This window comes from Limulus polyphemus, unplaced genomic scaffold, assembly GCF_000517525.1.
Source record: "Limulus polyphemus unplaced genomic scaffold, Limulus_polyphemus-2.1.2 Scaffold3956, whole genome shotgun sequence".
In the NCBI taxonomy this organism is placed as follows: Eukaryota; Metazoa; Arthropoda; class Merostomata; order Xiphosura; family Limulidae; genus Limulus; species Limulus polyphemus.
The window spans coordinates 34,084-55,110 of NW_013669566.1; the positions used below are offsets into that span (position 1 = coordinate 34,084).

General features: G+C 30.9%; 1 protein-coding gene across 1 annotated transcript in view; it reads left to right on the forward strand.

Annotated features, from left to right (window-relative positions):
• Positions 1–4,070: 4,070 nt before the first annotated feature.
• LOC106470346 (DNA polymerase epsilon subunit 2-like) overlaps positions 4,071–21,027 on the forward strand; it is a 19,257-nt gene continuing 2,300 nt past the window's right edge. The window contains exons 1-10 of the mRNA XM_022398959.1: positions 4,071–4,232; positions 6,753–6,983; positions 9,048–9,318; positions 11,471–11,527; positions 11,733–11,854; positions 13,271–13,412; positions 14,935–15,055; positions 16,332–16,446; positions 17,007–17,202; positions 19,459–19,635. Of these exons, the coding sequence (XP_022254667.1) occupies positions 4,168–4,232; positions 6,753–6,983; positions 9,048–9,318; positions 11,471–11,527; positions 11,733–11,854; positions 13,271–13,412; positions 14,935–15,055; positions 16,332–16,446; positions 17,007–17,202; positions 19,459–19,635 (1,497 nt within the window). The 5' untranslated portion in view covers positions 4,071–4,167. The remainder of the gene's footprint in view (positions 4,233–6,752; positions 6,984–9,047; positions 9,319–11,470; positions 11,528–11,732; positions 11,855–13,270; positions 13,413–14,934; positions 15,056–16,331; positions 16,447–17,006; positions 17,203–19,458; positions 19,636–21,027) is intronic.

A 21,027-nucleotide genomic window follows, 5' to 3' on the forward strand; every position in this document is an offset into this window, starting at 1 on the left:
CCCACATACTCTTAGATCAACGAGATTCAACTGTGTCTCGCATACAAATCATAATGCAACAACCCTCCACCAATAGGAGTGTGACACACCTTCCTGACGCATGTGACTCCCTCTATTCGATTCTACCGAACTATCACTTCGAGTTTTGGCAGAAAATAAAAGCACCGGTTTTCAGTAGGGTGAACGGGTGGGAAGTACTTATTGTATATATATATATTCAGTATAGGAAAATTATAACTTCTGATATGGTATATTACATCCTCCACACAAATAGCTAGAATCCCACATTGAATAGGTGGAGAGACCAGTGTGAGGGAAAGAAATAAGCATCCTTTAAAATCATCCGAAGAACACCCTAAAAGAATAGATCCTTGCAGTAGAGGATAATACATGGGAGACCACACCTCTTCTATACTCCACTCAATGTGAAAAGAGGTGTTTCAGACATGGGAGGAGCACATCCAAAAGGGAGAGAACAGTGGCTGGATAGGAATCCGAACCACATGATATTGGAATCTCAATCCCATGGAGTATATCAATCTGGGTGAGAGTAAAAGGATGTGCCTCTAGGTAAAGAGTGGCTAAGACACGACAAACTGTACAAGGCAACTGCATCAAAAACCCAGCTGCTAGGAACCGACATCCACACAGGGGTAGGATGAGGATCATACTGTCGGTAAGGCAACTACAATCCAAAACCCAGCCATCGGAAACCAACATCCATGTGGGAGTAGGAAAGAGAATTATACTGGTGACAAATAAACTACAATCCAAAACCTAGCCATCAGGTGGGGATAAGAAAGAGGACCATACCGTTGTCACCTCAAATTCAGAAGTTCAGTACTCCCCGATCTATGATGGGACACACAATAGCAATGTGATAAATTGTTTGACTGACACAAGAACCCGACATCTGGACAGTTGCTATGGTAAAGATGTATCTGTAATGTAAACTATCTCACTTAAAACCAATCCAACAGGAACCACCCCCAGTGCAACAACATCCTCAGAATAAGAAAATCAGTGTAAGAGGAAGAATCATATTAATCTGCAAGTTCCACTGCTGTGAACCATAACACGGGTGGAGGGAACAAGAGTATAAATGAGTGAGGAAACAGACACCTATAATACATGTGAGGACTTATGGTTATTGGTTCAGCTCTGAATCCAAAACCCAGCCACTGGGAACCGACTTCCATGTGGGGGAAGAATGAGGGATCCAAATTGAAGGGGTGAACTGCAGTTTTGACTGCTCACTACTAAGTTGCAACATCTCCACAGATAAACCCATACAAATATGGAGCATCAGATTGGAGGGCATCTTTTAATCTATACCAGCAGAACACCACTGCTCTACTCTCAACTGAACGGTTTTGTCATTATTTGTATTGTATATCATTATCCATGATCCACCACCCCAGTGTGTTTGAACTGGAAAATGGTAAGGAATCCCATACTCCACTGGAAGAAAAGGAATGTCAACACCAGAGACAGTGCAATGAGAGACCACAAAACCCTATTTTGAAGAGCAGACCACTCCTGATTTATTCAATGGCAGCTACCCAAGACAGATAATGGGAGATAAACATATGAAGTGTAGTCCCAATGCTCGACGGAAGAAGTGCCTCCAATGTATGATGAGGCTGAGATGCAGATAAAAGGGAAGCTAAGCAGAGTGAAGACACCAGGAATTGAATATGGTGAAAAGGGAGATAAGGAAGAAAAGGCCAATCAGATCAAAAAGGAGGGAGGAAAAAGTCACAAACAGAAGAGTGGTGCCAGGGAATGAAACAGCAGGAAAGGTAACCAACGGAAACAAGTCTTGAAAGCAATGAAGCAACCCAGAGTAGGTACAGGACATAGAAGGCCAACCGGATCCAATAGGGATTAGAAGTAGGAGATGGAAGGAAATGAAAATGAAGAAAAAAAAGAAGTGCATGCCCCAAAGTGGAGGGTAGGAAAAATCGATCCAGAACAAAAAGGACAGATCGAGTTGAGAAAACCAGATCTGTGTCGGCCAGGAAGGAGCAATCAGAAAGACCAGACACAGAGTGGCAAGGATGAGCGAAATCACCCAGGGAAGATGAAGAATGAGATGAGAAAAAAAAAGGTATAAACAGGTCCCCATCCTGTCTGAATGCATAGCCAGCCAAGGCAAGTGGATGAGGAATTGGTGACAAAGACATGCAGTTCTGAAACAAACTCGAAAAGCAAGGCACGAAACTAGTACCCAACCCCATGGTGAACAAACGTAAGACAGCACAACGAGGGATGGAAAATATGAACTTCGACCATAGGCATCCCGGAGAAAAGGCTCACCGTAGTGTGATAAAAAACAACATAGGAAATAACTCAGAAGTGGTTAAGATGGGACAGATCTATCACAGAACTCCAAACTGTATCGAGAATACATGACTAATAGATGAATTTAAGATGTAGGACAAGTAAATGACGGGAAGATGGCTAAAGAGACAAACGAGCAACCAAAAAAGAAAAAAAAGCAATGGAGCAATACAGATACCCAATGTGGTGCTAAAGTCATAGAAATAACACCTCCAAAAAAACTGACCAGTGGAGGAAAAGTGCTATCTATAAGTACCAATTGGAAGTGGAAGGGAAACGAACTTGGTACAAGACAGTATCCCATCCCAAAAGCAAAGAAGCCACGTTAGTAGGGAAAAAGCCAGAGATAGCAATCGCCCCAACATGGAGGTAAGGAGGAAGAAGTTATTTCACGAAAATCCCCAAGAAATACGTGGAACACCTCAGAAAGGAGACCAATACAGTAGGAGAGGCAATAGGGGAAGACTAAGGCTGGAAAACTTGGCTAGAGAAAAAGGGATAGGATTAACAGATTTTGCCCCCATACAGGCAGTGTATTAAAGCTGACAATTCCTCAGTCGAGTACCACCACCTGAGATCTAAGTAATTTTGTTGGAAGTAAAAGATAACATTTTCGAAGAGGAAACATAAGTTTTGGTGAAAAAATAGAAACTATCCCCATTTGGTTTTAAATTTCAAAAAACATTTTGACGATAGTATTGCCAAACGAGAAGTGATAGTTCAGTAGAATCGAATAGAGGGAGTCACATGCGTCAGGAGGATGTGTCACACTCCTATTGGTGGAGGGTTGTCACATAATGATTTGCATGTGAGACGCAATTGAACCATGTGGGAGTTCAAGGCTTGTGGCGTGCGAAAAAAAAATTGCATATAGGGGCAGCACTAGACAAGAATAGCTATTTATGTCAGAAGAGGTAATGGACCGTATCGGAATTTACAACTTTCGTACTTACACAGTTCTTTGATGCTTTAAACTAACGTTACATATTTTCTTAATGTGTTATTTTTGTAAGTAAACACAGTGATATCTTTTCTTTCTCTTATACTTCATTTCTTCTCTATCCCCGTGGCTAATAACAGAACTTTGTATTAACTGTGCGCATATCAGTAAGTGATATTTAAGCAAAACTGAATCTATAAAATTAAGAGAAAAGGGGGTAGTTAAATGAATGAACATAAAGCTCACTACTTTCCAAAGGCCCTGTGATCACACAAAATATGCAAGCTAAAATTTTATATCACTTATAAAACTTAATAATGTTCATAATTTTAATAGTTTAATTTTAAATTTGCCTACTGATTATAAGTATTATTTTATTACCAGTTACAAATTTACAGTAAGGAAAATATTTTTAAAACAGGTACAACGTTTCGATCACTGGTGTGACCACTCTTAAATACAATTAAATAAAACTTGTGCACTTAAGAATGACCACACTAGTGATCGAAACGTCGCATCTGTTTTAAGAATATTTTTCCTTATTATAAAAGCTGTAACTTGTAAGAAAATAGCATTCATAATTTTAGGGTTTTTCTCACTTTGCAAAATAGTTGATAATAGTTTATTTTTGTTATTACATGAGAATAATCGAATTTTGATAATGAGCATTTTTGGTAATTGCAATATATCTGACATTTAAGTTGCTAGAAAAATAAAATAAACTGTTACAAGAGGGCGATCGTGTTATATTGGGGCGCGAAAAACATTTCTTCGGTGTATGATAAATTGAAGCATAAAAATAAGAGTTTAAAACTCATGTAATTTTAAAGTTGTAATATTTCAAATATAAAGGTTTGGTGTATTTTTGTTGTGTCATAAAAATTATGTCACTGAATTTAAAGAATCAAGCTTTTATGGCTTTTCAAATTAGTGGCCTTACTCTTCGCAGGTAAATACATAATAATATACTTTTTAATAATATCCATTTAAACTGCTAGTAGTGGCAGTCAGTAAAGTATTAAACTAAAGTTCAAATTAATAAATATTTTTTACTACTGCTACTAACTAAATGTAAATATCACTAATCGTCATTGTCTTTTACAGTTAGTGCATTGCATAAATTATCTAATTTGTTTATAAATTATATAAACCTTTGCAAGCAGTTTAGAATTTAGGTTAGTGATGTGTAATTATAATATTTAAAATATATCCCCGATTCTAAACGAAAACTAAAAATTATATTATTAATGGAAAACAATTTAAATAAACCCACAGAGGTTTGCAACTTTCAAGCATGTTTTTATCTTAACACTTTTAGGTAAGAAAAATTATGATTTTCCTTTCTCTGGTATCACCACTTTACAAAAATGAAATACTATTCAGTTCAAACATGTATATTGTTATAAGTGTTGTGCTGCAGCTTTCACACTCAGTGTCAACACAGGTGACTGAAAATAAACGTCGGAAATGCTGAGTACAATGTTTGTGTTACTACTAGTACTACTCGTGCACTGACATGACTCTTCATATTTCAAAACATACCCAAAGATTTTCAAGAAAACGTGTAAAACAAAACCACATTTATACAAGTTAATTAACATGGCCTGTTTTATTGTTTAAATGTAAGTTTTAAAATACTTTTAATAAAATGCAATATTTTGTGCCTATCCATTTCTATTTTCATTACACTATTTATTTTTTTAATTAACTTCTTATCTGGCATTTATTATTGTATATCAATTTGGCTGCCTTCATCCAAAAATAATTTTAATGAACAATTATTTAATGACAACAGATAGTCAAAAGAATACTAGAAATTAAATTCCTTATTCAGAGTTGTTGAGAGAAATCAAACTGTATTATTAGGAGAAATCAAAAACACTTGAATAGCATTTGAAGCTAGGCACCAAATGATTCAATATTTTTGTTATGAACTTCTCAACAACTTAAGAACCTGCATCACTATCATTTTAATAACCATAATTAATATCTGTATGCTGAAAGTCCTAAAAAGAATAAGGTATCTTTAAATGTATCCATTTACTACATTTCTCTCAGACAGACTTGGAATGTTGGATTTAATTAACACATTTATAAATGCTAAAAAGGAAGTCAGTGGTGTACCCATTATGCCTTATTGTCTCCTATCATCCTTCCATTATGTCTTTGCTATGACTATATTTGTCTTTGCTGGGACTATATTTAAAGCAACAGGTTATAATAGCTTATGTCAGCATCAATGTCAAGACCTGTTGTAATTTTTAGATAGGATTAATAAGACAAGCTCACTAGGTTTAGCCTTGGGATATTGTGTATAGTTTTAGAAAGGGTTCAGAGGTTGGCTACTAGGATTATTATGGAGATCAAAGGGTTATCTTATAAAGATATGTCAAGATCTCTTGATAAAAGAAATAATATTAGAGTTTAAAATTTTATTCAAAGGATTGACAGGATAAAGAGCTCAGATTGTTTTGTGTGTGCTGGATTATACAGACAGTAGGATGAGAGGACCTAATCTTAAGATTTGGAAAAGACAAGCTAGGTTTCAGTTTTATTTTTCCAACAGGGTGATAAATTTATGGAATGAGTTGCCATCTACAATAGGTGAGACTAGCAGCTCACTAGTGTTTAAGATGGGACTCAATGATTTCTTGAAAAATGAAGATTAGTTTTAAAGGCAATTGAAATGAAGATGTGTTATGTTGCACAAAGAAATAAATATACTGTTTAAAAATCCTGACACAAACTGCCAAGGTTGTCATTAAAACCATTAAATGCTGCGATTTACAAACACTTCACGCATAAACAAACATATAGCAGCCTTCAATAAATATCAGTTGAATTTTACAATGAAAAAAAAAAATCTTTTTATTACCAGTTGTGGTGTTGATTAGTATTGTATCAGCACAATACACTTAGTTAATATTTAGCATAATGGACTTCAAAAGGAAAACAACAGTTTTGAAAAAAATGTGAAAAAAATAATGAAATCAAGAGTATTGTGTTTACTTGCTACCAAGATATGTATATTATACTTTCTGCTAATGACTGACTAGACATATATTTATTTATTTTTATACAAATAAAACATAAGTCAGAGATTAAACATTCTTCTTATGCTTTGAACTTTTGACTAAAACTGATTAAAACTTCAGCTTAAAATGTTTGTTGAATTTTTATTACTGTTGTGGATAGTGTGGGTGTCGTGATATAACAAATAATTAACTTTTGAACAGTGAGTGAATGTATTCCAAAATTTGTTTGGTGACATTTTTATGAAAATGTGATTGACTAATTCACATTGAATTATAACTTGTTAGAAATAACATTTAAATAAGAGTAAAAATATTCTAATAAGAAATTTAGTTTTTAAATTATGTTAAGCCTATTTTATATTATGATGGTAAGATATTTGTTAAAATCAAATTATTTATTTTAAAATGTTATATTTTTTTTTATATTTTCATAGTGATGCAGGAAAGTACCTTCTAAGCCTTTTGAGCCCCATCAAAGAATGTGAAAGAGGAGAGTGGCTTACAAAGATTGTGGAAGCAGTGCAACGTCAACCATTAACATCATCTTTTGTTGACAAGACCGTAATTGAAAAGGCATTAAAAGAGTTTACTGATCCTGAAAAGGAAGAAGCTGAAGCCTTTTTAAATATTATTAGTGCCTACTCTGTTCCAGCCTTGGCATACGAGTATGTATCTTTTCACAATTATTCCTTGTATTCAAATTTCAGAATATCTACTTTTTTTTACATAGTTGGTTCACACAAGTTTTAGTTTTTACCTCATGGCTGTTTTTTTCTATTATGTTTTAGGAAATTACAAGTTTTATAACTCAAATGTTGAGAACCAGAGTGGTGCAACTATATTTTTGAAATTCACTTTTCAGTGTTTTATCTTTTTTCTCAATAATGTTTATTGATTATATGTTATAAAAAAAAAAAGAGAGAGAAATTAGGGAGCTTACATAAATGAGCTAAAGTGCAACTGACTCTGACCTTGATAGTATAATAATCAGAATTTGACCTTTATATTACTTCACATTTCATGCATTTTCCCTAGAATAAAGGACATTACTCAAAAAATTAAGTATGCTCTAGACTAACAACAGTCTACTTAAGCTTTGGTACAAATGTTTGTACATGTTGAAGACTCCAGCACTGGAGACAGAAGTTTATGTTGAATAAATCTTCAAACAACATGTGCAAAAACACTGATTCATTTATTCTGTTTTATTTATAATTCCATGTTTATTATGAGCTTTTAAAAAGACATTTGTGTTTTAAATTTAGTGTAAAGGCAATCTCTAGTAGCACCTTCTTGCTAGGCTCTTTCATTTGCTGTTAATGCTGGAAATTAGTCATTGTATATGTTCAGTTATAAACTTGACTTTAAGAGTTGTAATAAAAGGCAATGTATTATATGCTTATCATATTTCTAAAACTTGTAGGTATTTTATGTAGTTATGTAAATATTTAAAAGCTAACATAATGTATGCAGTTTCTCTTGAACTTTTATTTATCATTTGGTTTAAAAACTAACCATAATTTCTATTAATTTTGACTTAACAGCTTACTAGAGATGTTTTAATAGGTACATGCATATTTTAGTAGATACAGTTTTAATGTTTTAACAGTCACATGCATATTGTAGGAGATACAGTGGTAATGTTTTAATAGTCACATATTGTAGGAGATAGAAAGTTTAATGTTTTAATAGTTACATGCATTTTGTAATAGACAGTTTTAATTTATGAATAAGTAGTGGTTCCTTGATAGTGAGGACACTGTTCCTTGTACATTTATTAAAATACTGAAGTCCTTAACAAGAGTCTTTAATAATAGTCTTCAAACTTTAACTTTGCCTTAGTCACTTTATCAGATACAAAAACAGACTCCCTGAAATGTATGACTCTTTGAACATATATCAATATCATTGGATCTAAGTTTCAATCATTAAATTCAAGTATCAAGGAGCATGCATCAGTTTTTTTATATAATCAATTAGCCCTCTTCAAACACATTAGTAAGATCTGTATTACAGCTTAAATCTACAGGAACTTATCAAGTCCACAAGCTTATTATTTTTCTCAGTATCAGTCATTCACTACTTAGTCACAAGTTAAAACCACCTATTAGAAACATTCATCTGCAGTGACACTATTGCTTACATTTTTAGTGGTTGTAAATAGGAACAAAGGTTGTTGTTTTTTTCTTTTGCTTTAATTATGGATGGTAGTATTCATTAAAGATTTGAAAGTTTAACATGAAAGGTATTTAATTATCCTCTTTCAGCTGTGTAATTTATGCCCATTACAGTCTGGTTTTAAATTCTGTCACAATTTTTAATGCAAAGGATCAACCTGCATTTTCTGATTTAACATTAATTTTCTAATGTTGATAGAAAGGGCTTCAAGAACATGAAATGATATTCTTGAATCCATTGCTATTAACTTCAGAAAACCAAGATTAAATCAATAGTTAGCCTTCTTGAATTATAACAATCATATGACTTTCTCCCATAGGATTACATTGATTCACACTTGCTTCATATTCCTCTGACTTGATCCAGTATTTCTGACACATAACCTCTTGTAAAATAAAACACAAGTTTCTTTTAACTATTTTCATAAAAAAATGATCAGAATTATATAAAAGATCTGTAGATTGGATAATTATAACAAAATTAAAAAGAATAGATATAATACTGTATTTGAAATTTGATACTTACAAGTCTATGATTTTGGTGTATTTTAGCCCTGAAATGAAACGGTTTACCTCAAAGAAAGATGCTGGGTCAATTAATCTTCATTCTGATGCCAATACTAAAGCATTCATCTTCCTACAAAGATATGATTTAGTTTACCAGCGAACTATACGACACAGCTTGTTTTCTCCACCAGTTATTACTGGACTTTCACCTTTGCAACCACAGTCTTTCACTCTTAAACCTGTTGAGTTTTTACTTGGAACATCATCAAAACAAGGAAATTTAATAGTCTTGGGCATGCTGACTCAGATGAAAGAAGTATGTAGTGTCATTATTTATTTTTCAACAATTTTACTCAAATGTTTAAGTACCAAGATCAAGTTAAGTTTTTATTTCATTGAAATTAGAATACTGCATATATATATATATATAGATAGATAGATAGATTTTCCATATTTTACTGTTAAGATCATTAGTTATTCAGTGTATCTGATTTTTAACCTAATTTTTGTATATTTGTAAAATTAATTTCACATGTTTTGAAATTACTTAAGTTTTTTTTCCATCAATTCAAACACTCTAAGACAAGATATCACGTAACTTATAAGTATGAAAAGTCTTAAATATTCATTGATATCTCCTAATGGCATTGAACGTGAAAAAATACCATATACCTTTAACTCTTTCTTTTGACAAGTCATATGCACTAAGTTTTTACTTTTTGCTTTTATATATATATATCAGTGTGAGAGATGCCTTTAAATTTTCACTCCATTTGAATTTTTCTGGATGTGCACTTCTAGTAAATTCTTGTATAATTATATAGACTTTTTTTTTTAACTTTTCACAGTCTTTGTTTCTTGGTGTTTACTATTAACATTCCAAGTAACATGGTCAGTTTTCTGCATTTAAACTCATTTTTGGTCTGTTAATACCACCATGGAATTCTTAAACTTTTTTTATTAGTGATTCTAGTTGTTATTTCAAAGTTTGCAGTTTTTCCTATTATTTTGTGTAAACTTATTCTGTATAAGTAACTTGATTAAAAACAGACTGTTTCTGAGCATTGAAAGGTCAGTTTAACATTTTCACATGTGGAAGATTTCTAGACTCTTAATTAAGATCTATTGATTATTTCCAAAAGGTTCTTATTAGGGATGTCTAAAATCACTGTCCATTCTTACTGTTGAGTTTATCTGAAATTAGGCTGATCGTAATGTCGTATCTGTATGGTAGGAAAATTTGATTAATTTTGTCAACAGGCCTGATTATACCTTTTTATCAAAAATCAATAGTTCAAAATTACTTCCAACAAGATTAACCAATAATGTAATAATAAGTTATACAAGTTATTTAAATTATAAAAGTTAAGTTACTTTTTATCTTCAATTTTGTAATCAGTTATGAATTATTTTTAAAGTACTGAGAAATAGCAATTAACATATATTTTCACTGTGTACTGCAAAGTACAAAAATTTTCATTGGATAATTTTTTCTTTTCTTTCACTAATATTTATGCATAAATGCATGCTTTTTGCATCTCGAGTCTAATCTGAAATATCAGACCTAAATAACATGTCTGAATATTTATTCGAATTCTTTGAGGCTTTCCATTCATAACATTTAGTTAGTGGAAAGACAAATCAATCTTAAGCCTAATATTGTGTTACTTTAAAGGCAGAATCAACTTTTTTTAACAGTATGCCTTTAGATACAATTCAAAAGAAATAATTCAAAATAGAGAAGACTTTACTGCTTAAATATGGAAAGTTGCAACAGTATATTGTAATAATAATAATATCTACATGTTAACACCCATAAATCCTTTAGGTTTTTAATACATGTAGCTTATTAGAGAATAACTATAAGAATTTGTGTTCTAATTTGAAGAGTTTATAAAAACAGTAATTGAAGCAAGAAACACCTTAATCTTGATGGCCTGCAAATGCAATTCAATGTGACTAAAAGAAACATTTGTATTTGAAATATTTACTTTAAGATTTATATAAGAATTACAAACACGTAAACATATAAAATTTAGAAGTACCACAAAACTATTTTGATATTCATAACCTTATTTTGGCTTTATTGTGGTAGAACTTAATTTTGATTTGATATCAAGGCCATTTATCTTGGTAGTTTGCATACATAAAATGTCTTTTAAGTCTTTGCAGGAAGATGCATCTGATAAAATTCCCTGTAACAGGCTTAACAAGACTCACTGTGTTGAAACTCGTCATTTCTTATAGTCATTTCCATTATTCTAAGGTCCTAAAACCTTTAATTTTTCAATATTTGAAACTAAATGATAAACACTTTAAGAAAATGTCAAGGTAAGTGACATACATATGCCTAGCCAGTTTGGAATAAAATTGTTAATAACTGATCTGTATTATGTTAATCTTATCCGTAATGAAAAGTTAGTTTTGTAATTTTTTTTATGTATTATTTAAAGCTTCTACTGTTTTAGGGAAAATATTTCCTGGAGGATCCCACAGGAGCTGTACCTCTTGATCTCAGCAAAACTGTTATCTTGTCTACAAAATGATATACTTTTTTTCTTAATTAATATAAAGAAAAACATAATGAAAATTAGTGTTTTAAAAGTTAAAATTTCATTGCATAAGTATGGTACTTAAGGAAATAAAATAACTCAAGTATATTTATGTTTATAAATCAGTATGTTAGTTATGAGTGTAGGATTTGTAGCATTTTCCTTAACATCTTATTAGGTATATAAAGGTGGTTTGTTTACAGAGAATAGTTTTGTGCTAGCTGAAGGAGTTTATGAAGATAGCATTTTCCATGTCTCTGCTCTTGGATTTCCTCCTCCAGAACCAGCAAGTACCACATTGTATGTACTTTTTTTATTGTAATTAAGATGCACATATGGATTAGTTAATTAAAAATAAATCAATTTTAATGAGACAGAAAGTAAACCTTTTTAATTTTAACTATTCAAAAAGGCTTTATAATATGAGGAACTGAATAATGGCCGATGACATTTTTCTTCACTTCACCTATCCATTGTATAGGTTTTTCTCTTAGTGACTACAAAGCACGCTCACACCAACAGTATGTTTGAGAAAGGTATTGTTCATTTGAGTCACTATGGGATATGTTTTGAAATGACCCCTTGCAGTTTTAAGTATTTTGGCACGTTTGGATCCATTAAGCTCAAATACTGGAGAATTGAGATCATTGAATAAGTTGTTACTTATTTAATTGTTTCAATAGGCCAGAGTACGTGACTTTAAACCATTCTGTGGAGATAAATATGTGTAATTTCACTAACATAAAATGCTTTTCATAAGAGGTATACAAGAATGGGAGAGAGTTTTAAGTTAAATGAAGGGTATACTTGTAAATACATTTCAATGTTTCATATTTTGTTCACTTGCTTATCAGAATTAATAACTACATTCAAAATTGTTTGTTTGAAAAAAATTTTTATTTGAATCTCAAATTACTGCCTTGTTTTTGATATCATTCATTACCAGTGGGGTCCACATATGGTATCATATTAGGTAAATTTCACATTTTTGCCTGTTACAACACTCGCTTAAAGAAATGAAAAACAGCATTGGTGAAATACATAGGAGAACTTAGTAGTAATAGTGGAACTGATTGCAATACTAATGGTATTTTTACTTAGATATTTTTGTGTGGCACATATGTTATTAGGAACCCTACAGCCAACAAAGTTATGGATCCACAAGTAACTTGGTGTGTAAATAGTTTGGCAAAATGTGTTTAAAAAGTTCATAAGGTCCAAATGGATCTTCTCTCAGAAGTTCTAGGTTTAAAGAAGTAAACACTGATGACAGTTCCAGTTTTGTTTGTGCAGTCATAATTGTACACTAACTTAACTTACAAGGCATTGTAAATTATGTTTCATCAGCTCTTTGGTCAGAACTGTTTCGTATCATATTTGTATTTGAGAGTGTGTGTGTGTGTGTGTGTATATATATAGGATGATTCATAATTCTTGCAATAATGTGAGAGCACCATATAAACTGAAGGGTACATAAAAGGTAATATGCAAAAGAAAAACGTCTATGACAAGGATACTGATATTGTTGGACAAATTACGATTCACCCTCTATATGTTTAGACACTCACATATAAATATAAAACCTACACAGTTTACCATTTTTACTTGCATTTAGGCTTAGTCTCTATTTTAGTCATTTAAATGTTTTTATTTTGTACAGATAGAAGAAATTTGTGTTTTAATAATGAATTGTTAATGTTTTATTTGTTTCTGTAGGCAACATTTTGGGAAAACTAATTTTTTTGGGGGTCCGCATGCTACCAGCGTACGAACATCAAAGAAGTTGAAATCCTTGGAAGAAAATAACTCTGAAGCTATGTTTATATTCTTATCAGATGTTTGGTTAGATAAAATTGAGGTAACTATCATTAATATGTATTTGATATTAGTAAATGTTTGAAGGAATAACCATTATAGTTTTTATATATATACATATATATTTTCTCTTAAATATATATATATATAATGACCTATAACTTAACATTAGTTGATGATAAAAAAAAAAATAATAATAAATAGAAAAGGAGTATTTTTAATTGTAGTAATATCTATCTCAATAAATTCTAAGAAGTAATAAATCCAAAACTTAAACATCATTTTGCTGTTTGTGTTTCTTGGGTAACTAGTTTCCAATTGGCCTTTTAACCTCAGACCAACAGTAGGGTCTGAGCCCATTAATTTTATAAGTACATATTTCTAAAATATTTATGCACTAACTTGTTTTGGGCCTACGACTGTGTTGGTTACAGGATTCCTAATAATATGTGATCTCACAAACAAAATGTAAACTAAAATGCCATTAACATTATAGTTAGTCTTACTAATTACAACTGGGATTTTCTATGTATTTTTAGTAGAAAATGAGTGATTTCACCTTTTCTTTGTCTGTTCCTTACATTGAGTGTTGTGACACTAAAACATAAGATTACCCAATATGAAGCTATACGTGGACTCCATGGTTATATGTAAACAATTTAGTAATTTGAGGGTTGAAAAGAATGTATTATGATTTTTGCTGGCTCCACCTGCACTTCAGAACAGAACTGTGTTTTTGGTTGTAGTAGGTTTTTAGACTTTTTATTTTTCTCTTAAATATTTGGTTAACTTAATAATTTTAATAACTTAATTTTCCAAACCAATGTGCACTTGTTTAATGTTTCTCTTAAATATTCAACTCCTACAAATCATGTTGTAATCAAACATGTTTGAATGGGAGACAGAAAAAATGTTTTTTTTAGTCACTTATTAGACTATTTAACTCGCTAAACTATTTCTGCTGTAGTGGATGTTTAACTTAATTTATGTTTGTTTATTTTTCTTTCTAATCTTGGCTATTATGCTTTTTAAGTAAGAAAATAGTTCTTAAAAATATGTTATTTCATTGTAATGTAAGTTAGTTAGGGATATTTTTGCTGACATGTTTATCAGAATGTTATAAAAGTTTTATTGCTACAATTACTGATCGATTGGATGTTTTACGGTTTGGGCAAAAGTTTAGTTTTATTCTTTATTAAGTTTTAGCTCAAAAGGTACTCTGTCAGCCCACCTTGAAATAAGATTCATGAACATGTAGTTAAATAAAAAATTATTAAAAATATAAAAATTAAAATAAGTAGAACTTCATAGTTTATTTTTAAATAACTTTTTATTGTATGATCCACATTGAGCCTTAAAATTAGAAAATATAAAGCTTCTAGAATATTATAAATCAATTTTTCCAACATACTTTTTGCTTCTTAATAAGTATTTGAGCTACTTTTTTCTCTATTACTAGCTTTAAAGGGGAAAAAAAATACTTTGTGGGTTTATTTGTTTTACATATGGATGCTGATAATTAAAAAATTTTGCAGAAATTATAATGAAATCTTTTTTTTTTCTAGGTGTTACAGAAATTAAAGATCCTTCTTGCTGGTTTTTCTGAAATGCCTCCCACCTGTTTTGTTCTTATGGGAAACTTTGTATCTGTGCCACAAGGAATCAGTCATTCAAAGATAGTGAAAGGTTGGAATGTTTTTACTTCACTTATTCTGTTGTATTTTGTATGCGTATATTTGTATAAAAGTTACTCATTTAACTTTATTTGATGTCGAGAATAAGCTGATACTTGGAATTAGTGTGTTAGCATACTCTGAGTTTATACTTGTTATTACTAACATACTAGTTCTTAGTTGATAAACCTACTTATTGTTTCTCTATTAATAAGACCTTTTGTTAAACTCGGTTTTCAGTTTTTGCACAAGTAAAATAGACTAATTAGCAAAACATCCAAAGTTCTATCAGCATGTAAAGGAAGAAATGATAAAATAGAAAGCTTGCCTGACCAATAGTTTATAAAATTCACACATTTATTTATTAAATGAATTCAAATCACTAAAAACACTAGTCATATGAAGAAAAGGTTATTTACTTTGGAGTAAACAGATACCTACATTTGCAACTATTTGGTATCATAAAATTGGCTGTACACTATAGTCATCATCAGAGATATCTATCATTATTAGTATATCAAATGTGTAATAGGACTTGGTTATTAAAGCTCAAGTCACATGTTTGAGTATGAGCTAGTGTTATAAAAATTTATTGTTTTTATAAACAAAACAAATTAAACTTCCTCACTTAATTCTCATTCTCAATATTTGTACACTGAATGTATGTAAATAATGTAAGTGATATAATTTGTCAAGATCAACATTGTAATTGATTATAGTTAGTCCTAGCATGTCATTGATCTTGAGACAAGTGGTCACAAGAGACTGAAAATAGACAGACCTGTATAATTACTATCTTTACAAAGTGTAAACAAAGTGGCAAGAAAAGAACCATGTGGTTAAAACACATGAAGTTAACTTCATTCTTTCTCTCTCATTGAATAATGTATCAGTCCTAATAAGTTGTACTGTTTTCATGTTTACACCTATACTTGCTTGGATATAGCTGCTATTTAAACTGACGACATTTTTTAAACCTATTTCCTTGAGAGAAATTCTTTGCACTAAAAGCTATGTTTTTATTATTGAGTCATTACTTTTCTGCAATATTATTTTTGATATATTTAATTTTCCCTTTTGTTACACGTGCTTTTGGTTTGAATTGCAGCCTTCCTTAGTAAAGTGTGTACTTTTATGTAAATTATAACACTTTTATGTGAGCCAGTAATGCATTTTGAGAGTCAAGAGCGTGTTTAAAAAAAAAAGTAAAAAAACATGGTCATTACACTTGTATATAATATCAAATGTTCCTTAATGTCAGCAGTATTGTATTTTACCATTTATTACAGATTGCTTTGAAAAGCTGGCAAACATGATAAGTGAATTTCCACTCATTGTTCAGAACTCTCAGTTTGTGTTTGTACCAGGACCAAGTGATCCAGGGTTAACAACTATACTTCCTAGGTAAAGTTAGTTTGATATTTATAGTATCAGAATGAAAGTGTTCCTTTGTGGAACATTCATACTTCTTGTTAATAGTCTTAGACTGCATTATCATGATCATGCCTCTTTCATTGTGTAAAGTTAAAAAGTGTAAGCTAGTTAATACACTTGCTGTAAACAAAATGTTAGTTGATTTTTTTTTTGTCTAATCTATTCTTTGAAATAAGCACACAAAAAAGGACTTTTAAATCAGCAAAAAAAGAAACTTGTATTTCAAAATAAGCAACAGCAAAAAGTTTGTTTTAAATTCAACATTTCATTTACTTTATTTCAATACCATTAAAGCAGTTTATTATAGTGCGTCTTAGCTAATATAAGCAACAGGTCACTGTGATTAAATTGTTTTATACTTGGTATTGTTGAACAAAGAAGGAATAAGAACACTGGATATTCATTAAATTTTTATCAACAATTATATTACACTCTTAAGATGTATATCTTATTTTTGTTTCTCAAAATTACAGTTATCAAAATCTTATTATTTTGCAACTTACTGAACTTTTTTTTCTTTTTACACACAGACCTTCAATTCCTGGTAAATTAGTTGAAGATTTTTGTAATAAAATACCAAACTCAGTGTTTGCAACAAATCCATGTCGTATCCAGTATTGTTCTCAAGAGATTACTGTTTTTCGAGAAGATATGGTTGCAAAAATGTGTCGTAGCTGTGTGTATATGCCTTGGGAACATGAAGAACAAGTCAATGTACCAAATTTGGTAAATGTTTTCATAAAGATCTCATTTATTTATGAAATACTCTGGTAGTAAACCTAGATTTAGAAAAAATTTGAAAGTCTAGACAAAAGTTAATCCTACTCTTCAGAAAGATTGTTAATATTACTTTACTTAATTTATACTTATTTGAAGTATGTAGTTTAGAACACAAAATAATAACATATACAAATAATGCAATTTAATTAAGCTGTAAGTGAGTTAAGATAATTCTGTTAGCTAGTTGAGGTGAGTCAGCAATAGCAAAGAATGAAACTGAAAAGCCAAATAATTCACAAGTTGGTTTCGAATGATCTAGCCATACTAGGAATTCAGAAAATTGAACTATTCTCTTTCTATCAGTTCTAAATAACCCAATAGCAAATTTGAGAGAGAATTATTGACATTTTCTGAAAAACAGGATGTGATAGAAGAGCATGGCATATGGGTATGACTTTCTGGTTTATATCTCACTAAAGCAAGAAGTTGGAAGGCTATTAATCTAGATTATGTCTTAGAAATATCTATAAGTGAGTAATTTATGTTAAACTCAGGAGTTCGTAACAGGGGAGAGATAATATCTAAAATGGATAACTTGGGTCGAAGAAGTGTTAGGTGATACAGAGAAATTAAAACTGAGAATTTATCCAAATATTTCCTTTTGAAAATAAGAAATCAAACTTGGATAATATAAAATTTAAATCATAAACTACATTTTGATGCAAAGTTTATTGACATACATTGACAGTAAAGTAGTTCTATTAAATTTTAAATGTAACTTTGGTAAAGGTAGTGACATGCACTTTTTGACCTTCACTCATACACATAGGGTTAATGTTTTGACTGTATTATTCATTCAGTTTTGAACTTTTTAAAACAAAATTTCAGTCAAGATTAAATTATGAATACATTCCACTTTTGTGTTTTTTCATATGTAACTTGCCTTCATCCCCCACTCCTGGTGGCTCAGTGGGAAATCTGAAGGCTTATGACACTAAACATTAGGTTTTTTTAGGCCTGTTGTAGCCAGAGCACAGATAACTAATTGAGTAACTTTGTGCTTAACAACAAACAAACAAACAAAATCATATGCAACCTTACATATCATTTGGATTATCTGTTCATGGATTCCAATCATTATTTCAATTGGGAATACAAAAAATATATATTTTGAATCAACCTTATTCATGTAATATTTTTCAACATGTTAGATTTACATCTAATATTATGAAACCATAGAGATACTGAAAATGTATTTCTGAAATAGTTAATGAGTTAGTTGACCTTTATTTGATCTCTTGCATTCTCCTGATTGTAGATCCTTCTGTGTAGGCAAAATTGGACATAGTGGTAAAACCAGGAGAGCAACCATCCAGTATATATATATCATTTCTAAGGTACCTAAATGTGTTATTTTAATCTAAGTCTTTCAAAAAACTTCTGTCTGAGAGTACAAGTTAAACTTGTATATGTTTAATAGATATGAAATGATTCTCTCTCCTGAGGCAATTCCAAATGCTTGGAACAGTTAATATTCAATTTTGATCTTGATGAATACATAAAAACATACAGACCATGTGGATGTTTTTTCAGTGGATTTAGCAGGATTTGAAAACTTTACTTTTGTTTATGTCTAAGTATTTGTCAATTTAGATGCTATAGCTTATTGAGAAATTATAAAAAATATTATTAACAGTCCTTAAGTGCAACCTCGTGGTCTTTATGGTTGTTGAATTTATAACACTCCTTTATTACACATTAAGCTAAAAACATCTTATCTCTACCTAAAGTATACTAGACCATTCCAAAATTCAGATATAAAGTTTTTCTAAAGTAAGAGAATTAGTGTTTTGTGTTTAATGTCTACCCACGTTTCCTCATGTAAGTATCGAGTATTTTTGTATTTAATGTCTACCCACGTTTACTCAGGTATGTATCGAGTATTTTTGTGTTTAATATTTACCCAGGTTTAGTTGGGTAAGTATCAAGTTTGTTTCCTGTTTGCTATCTACCAAAGTTTACTCTGGTAGAAATATCAAAAAGTTACTATCATATGAACAATTCATAATGTTTTTTCCAATATTTTATAACATTTGGAATAGATAAAAAAAAAAAAACAGTACTTGGGACTTAAAAATAAAATTCATTTAAAGATCACATACTTAGGTTATATAGATATGAAGTGTTGTAATGTCTGTTACTGAGGGAGTGCTGAAGTTTTACAGTTTATATACCCTTCTCATACTCTATCTGTTTTACCAGTTTGTGAAAACTTTGGTAGCTAATGCCCACCTGTGCCCTCTACCACTGAATGTTGCACCTGTGTACTGGGAATATGACCACAGCTTATGGCTGTATCCTCTCCCTGATATTGTTGTTTGTGGAGACAAATATGACCCATTTTGTGTGACCAATAATGACTGCACTTTCATTAATCCAGTAAGTATGATATTGACTATATATGTACTATTTTTATTGATAAGAACTCTTTTTTTTTGTTGTTGTTGTTATGGTTTCGTAATTTTAACAGATTTCTTAGCAATACTCTGCTTACAGACCAGTTCTGTACCTTTTACATAATATTAGAGGATGCAAAGTTATCACCATATCTATATTCATGCTCTAATTTGATTGCTAAGGCTTTAAATTGTCTATAAACATGCTTTTGTCTGTTTGTTTTACATGATATTGGGTATATCCTTTGTATCATAATTTCTTTTCAGGTACATTGTGCTCCTATTTTAAGAGTTAAAAAAAAATGACATTTTTTTGGCACAATGAAAGCTAAAATCTTTATTATACATTTTAGCCATCTAGTTTCACTAATACAATTACCATTACCAGTCGGCTGAAATTTCTAATAAAGATATTATCTTTCCTTGTGACAAATAAACATCTGTTTTTATTATTAATATCCTTTGTATATGTAACATTTCAAATAATTTTTAAAACAGTAGCAGTTCTTACAACTGAAATGACCAAACCATTATTTTTTTATGTAAAAAGTTACATGTCCCTGGATAGCCTAAAATATCAGAGTTTTGTAAGTTATTGTCAATGAAAGATTAATTTAATGATAGTTCAAGAAGATAAGATAATAAAGTGATGTTGCATGTATTTGTTTGGCAAATATGAAAATATAAGATAATAAGATATACATTAAAATATATGAAACAAATATTAAAATATATATATATTTTTTCTTCAGAATGCTATTTTTCAGTTAGAGCACTTGAGTTGCAATCTGCAGATCATGGGTTTGAATCCTGTTGCCATACATGCTTGCCCTTTCAGTTGTATGGAGGGGGGTGTTATAATTTGATGGTAAAGAGTAGTAGCCCAAGAGCTGGCAGTGGGTGGTGTTAATGAGCTGCCTTTCCCCTAGTCCAGTGTTTCAATCACCTTGCCAGTCTGTGGGATTTTACAAAATCAAACAAATAACATTGATAGAATATTCATATGTAAATGATGATAGTTTTTTATTGTATCTCAAAAGTTTAAGGAGACAACGAGTCAGTCCCTGGTATTGAAAAGGTTGAGAAATGCTGTTCTAGTCTATCTAGTCTAAACTGTGGATGCTAACACAGATAGCCCTTAAGTTTCTTTGCTCAAAATTCAAGAAAAACAAGTACCATTTGTCACTCCCAGAAAATTATTGGAGAATAATGTGAAGCAGTTTTTATTAACCACTTACCAAGTTCATTCACTATAGTTGGTTGTCAGTTGTCTTTAGCATGGAGAGTTAGGTACTTTTAAAAATATATATACAGGGTGTCTATAAAGTCTTTTTACAATTTAAAAAATTTATTACAAAGGCAATTGATAAGATAT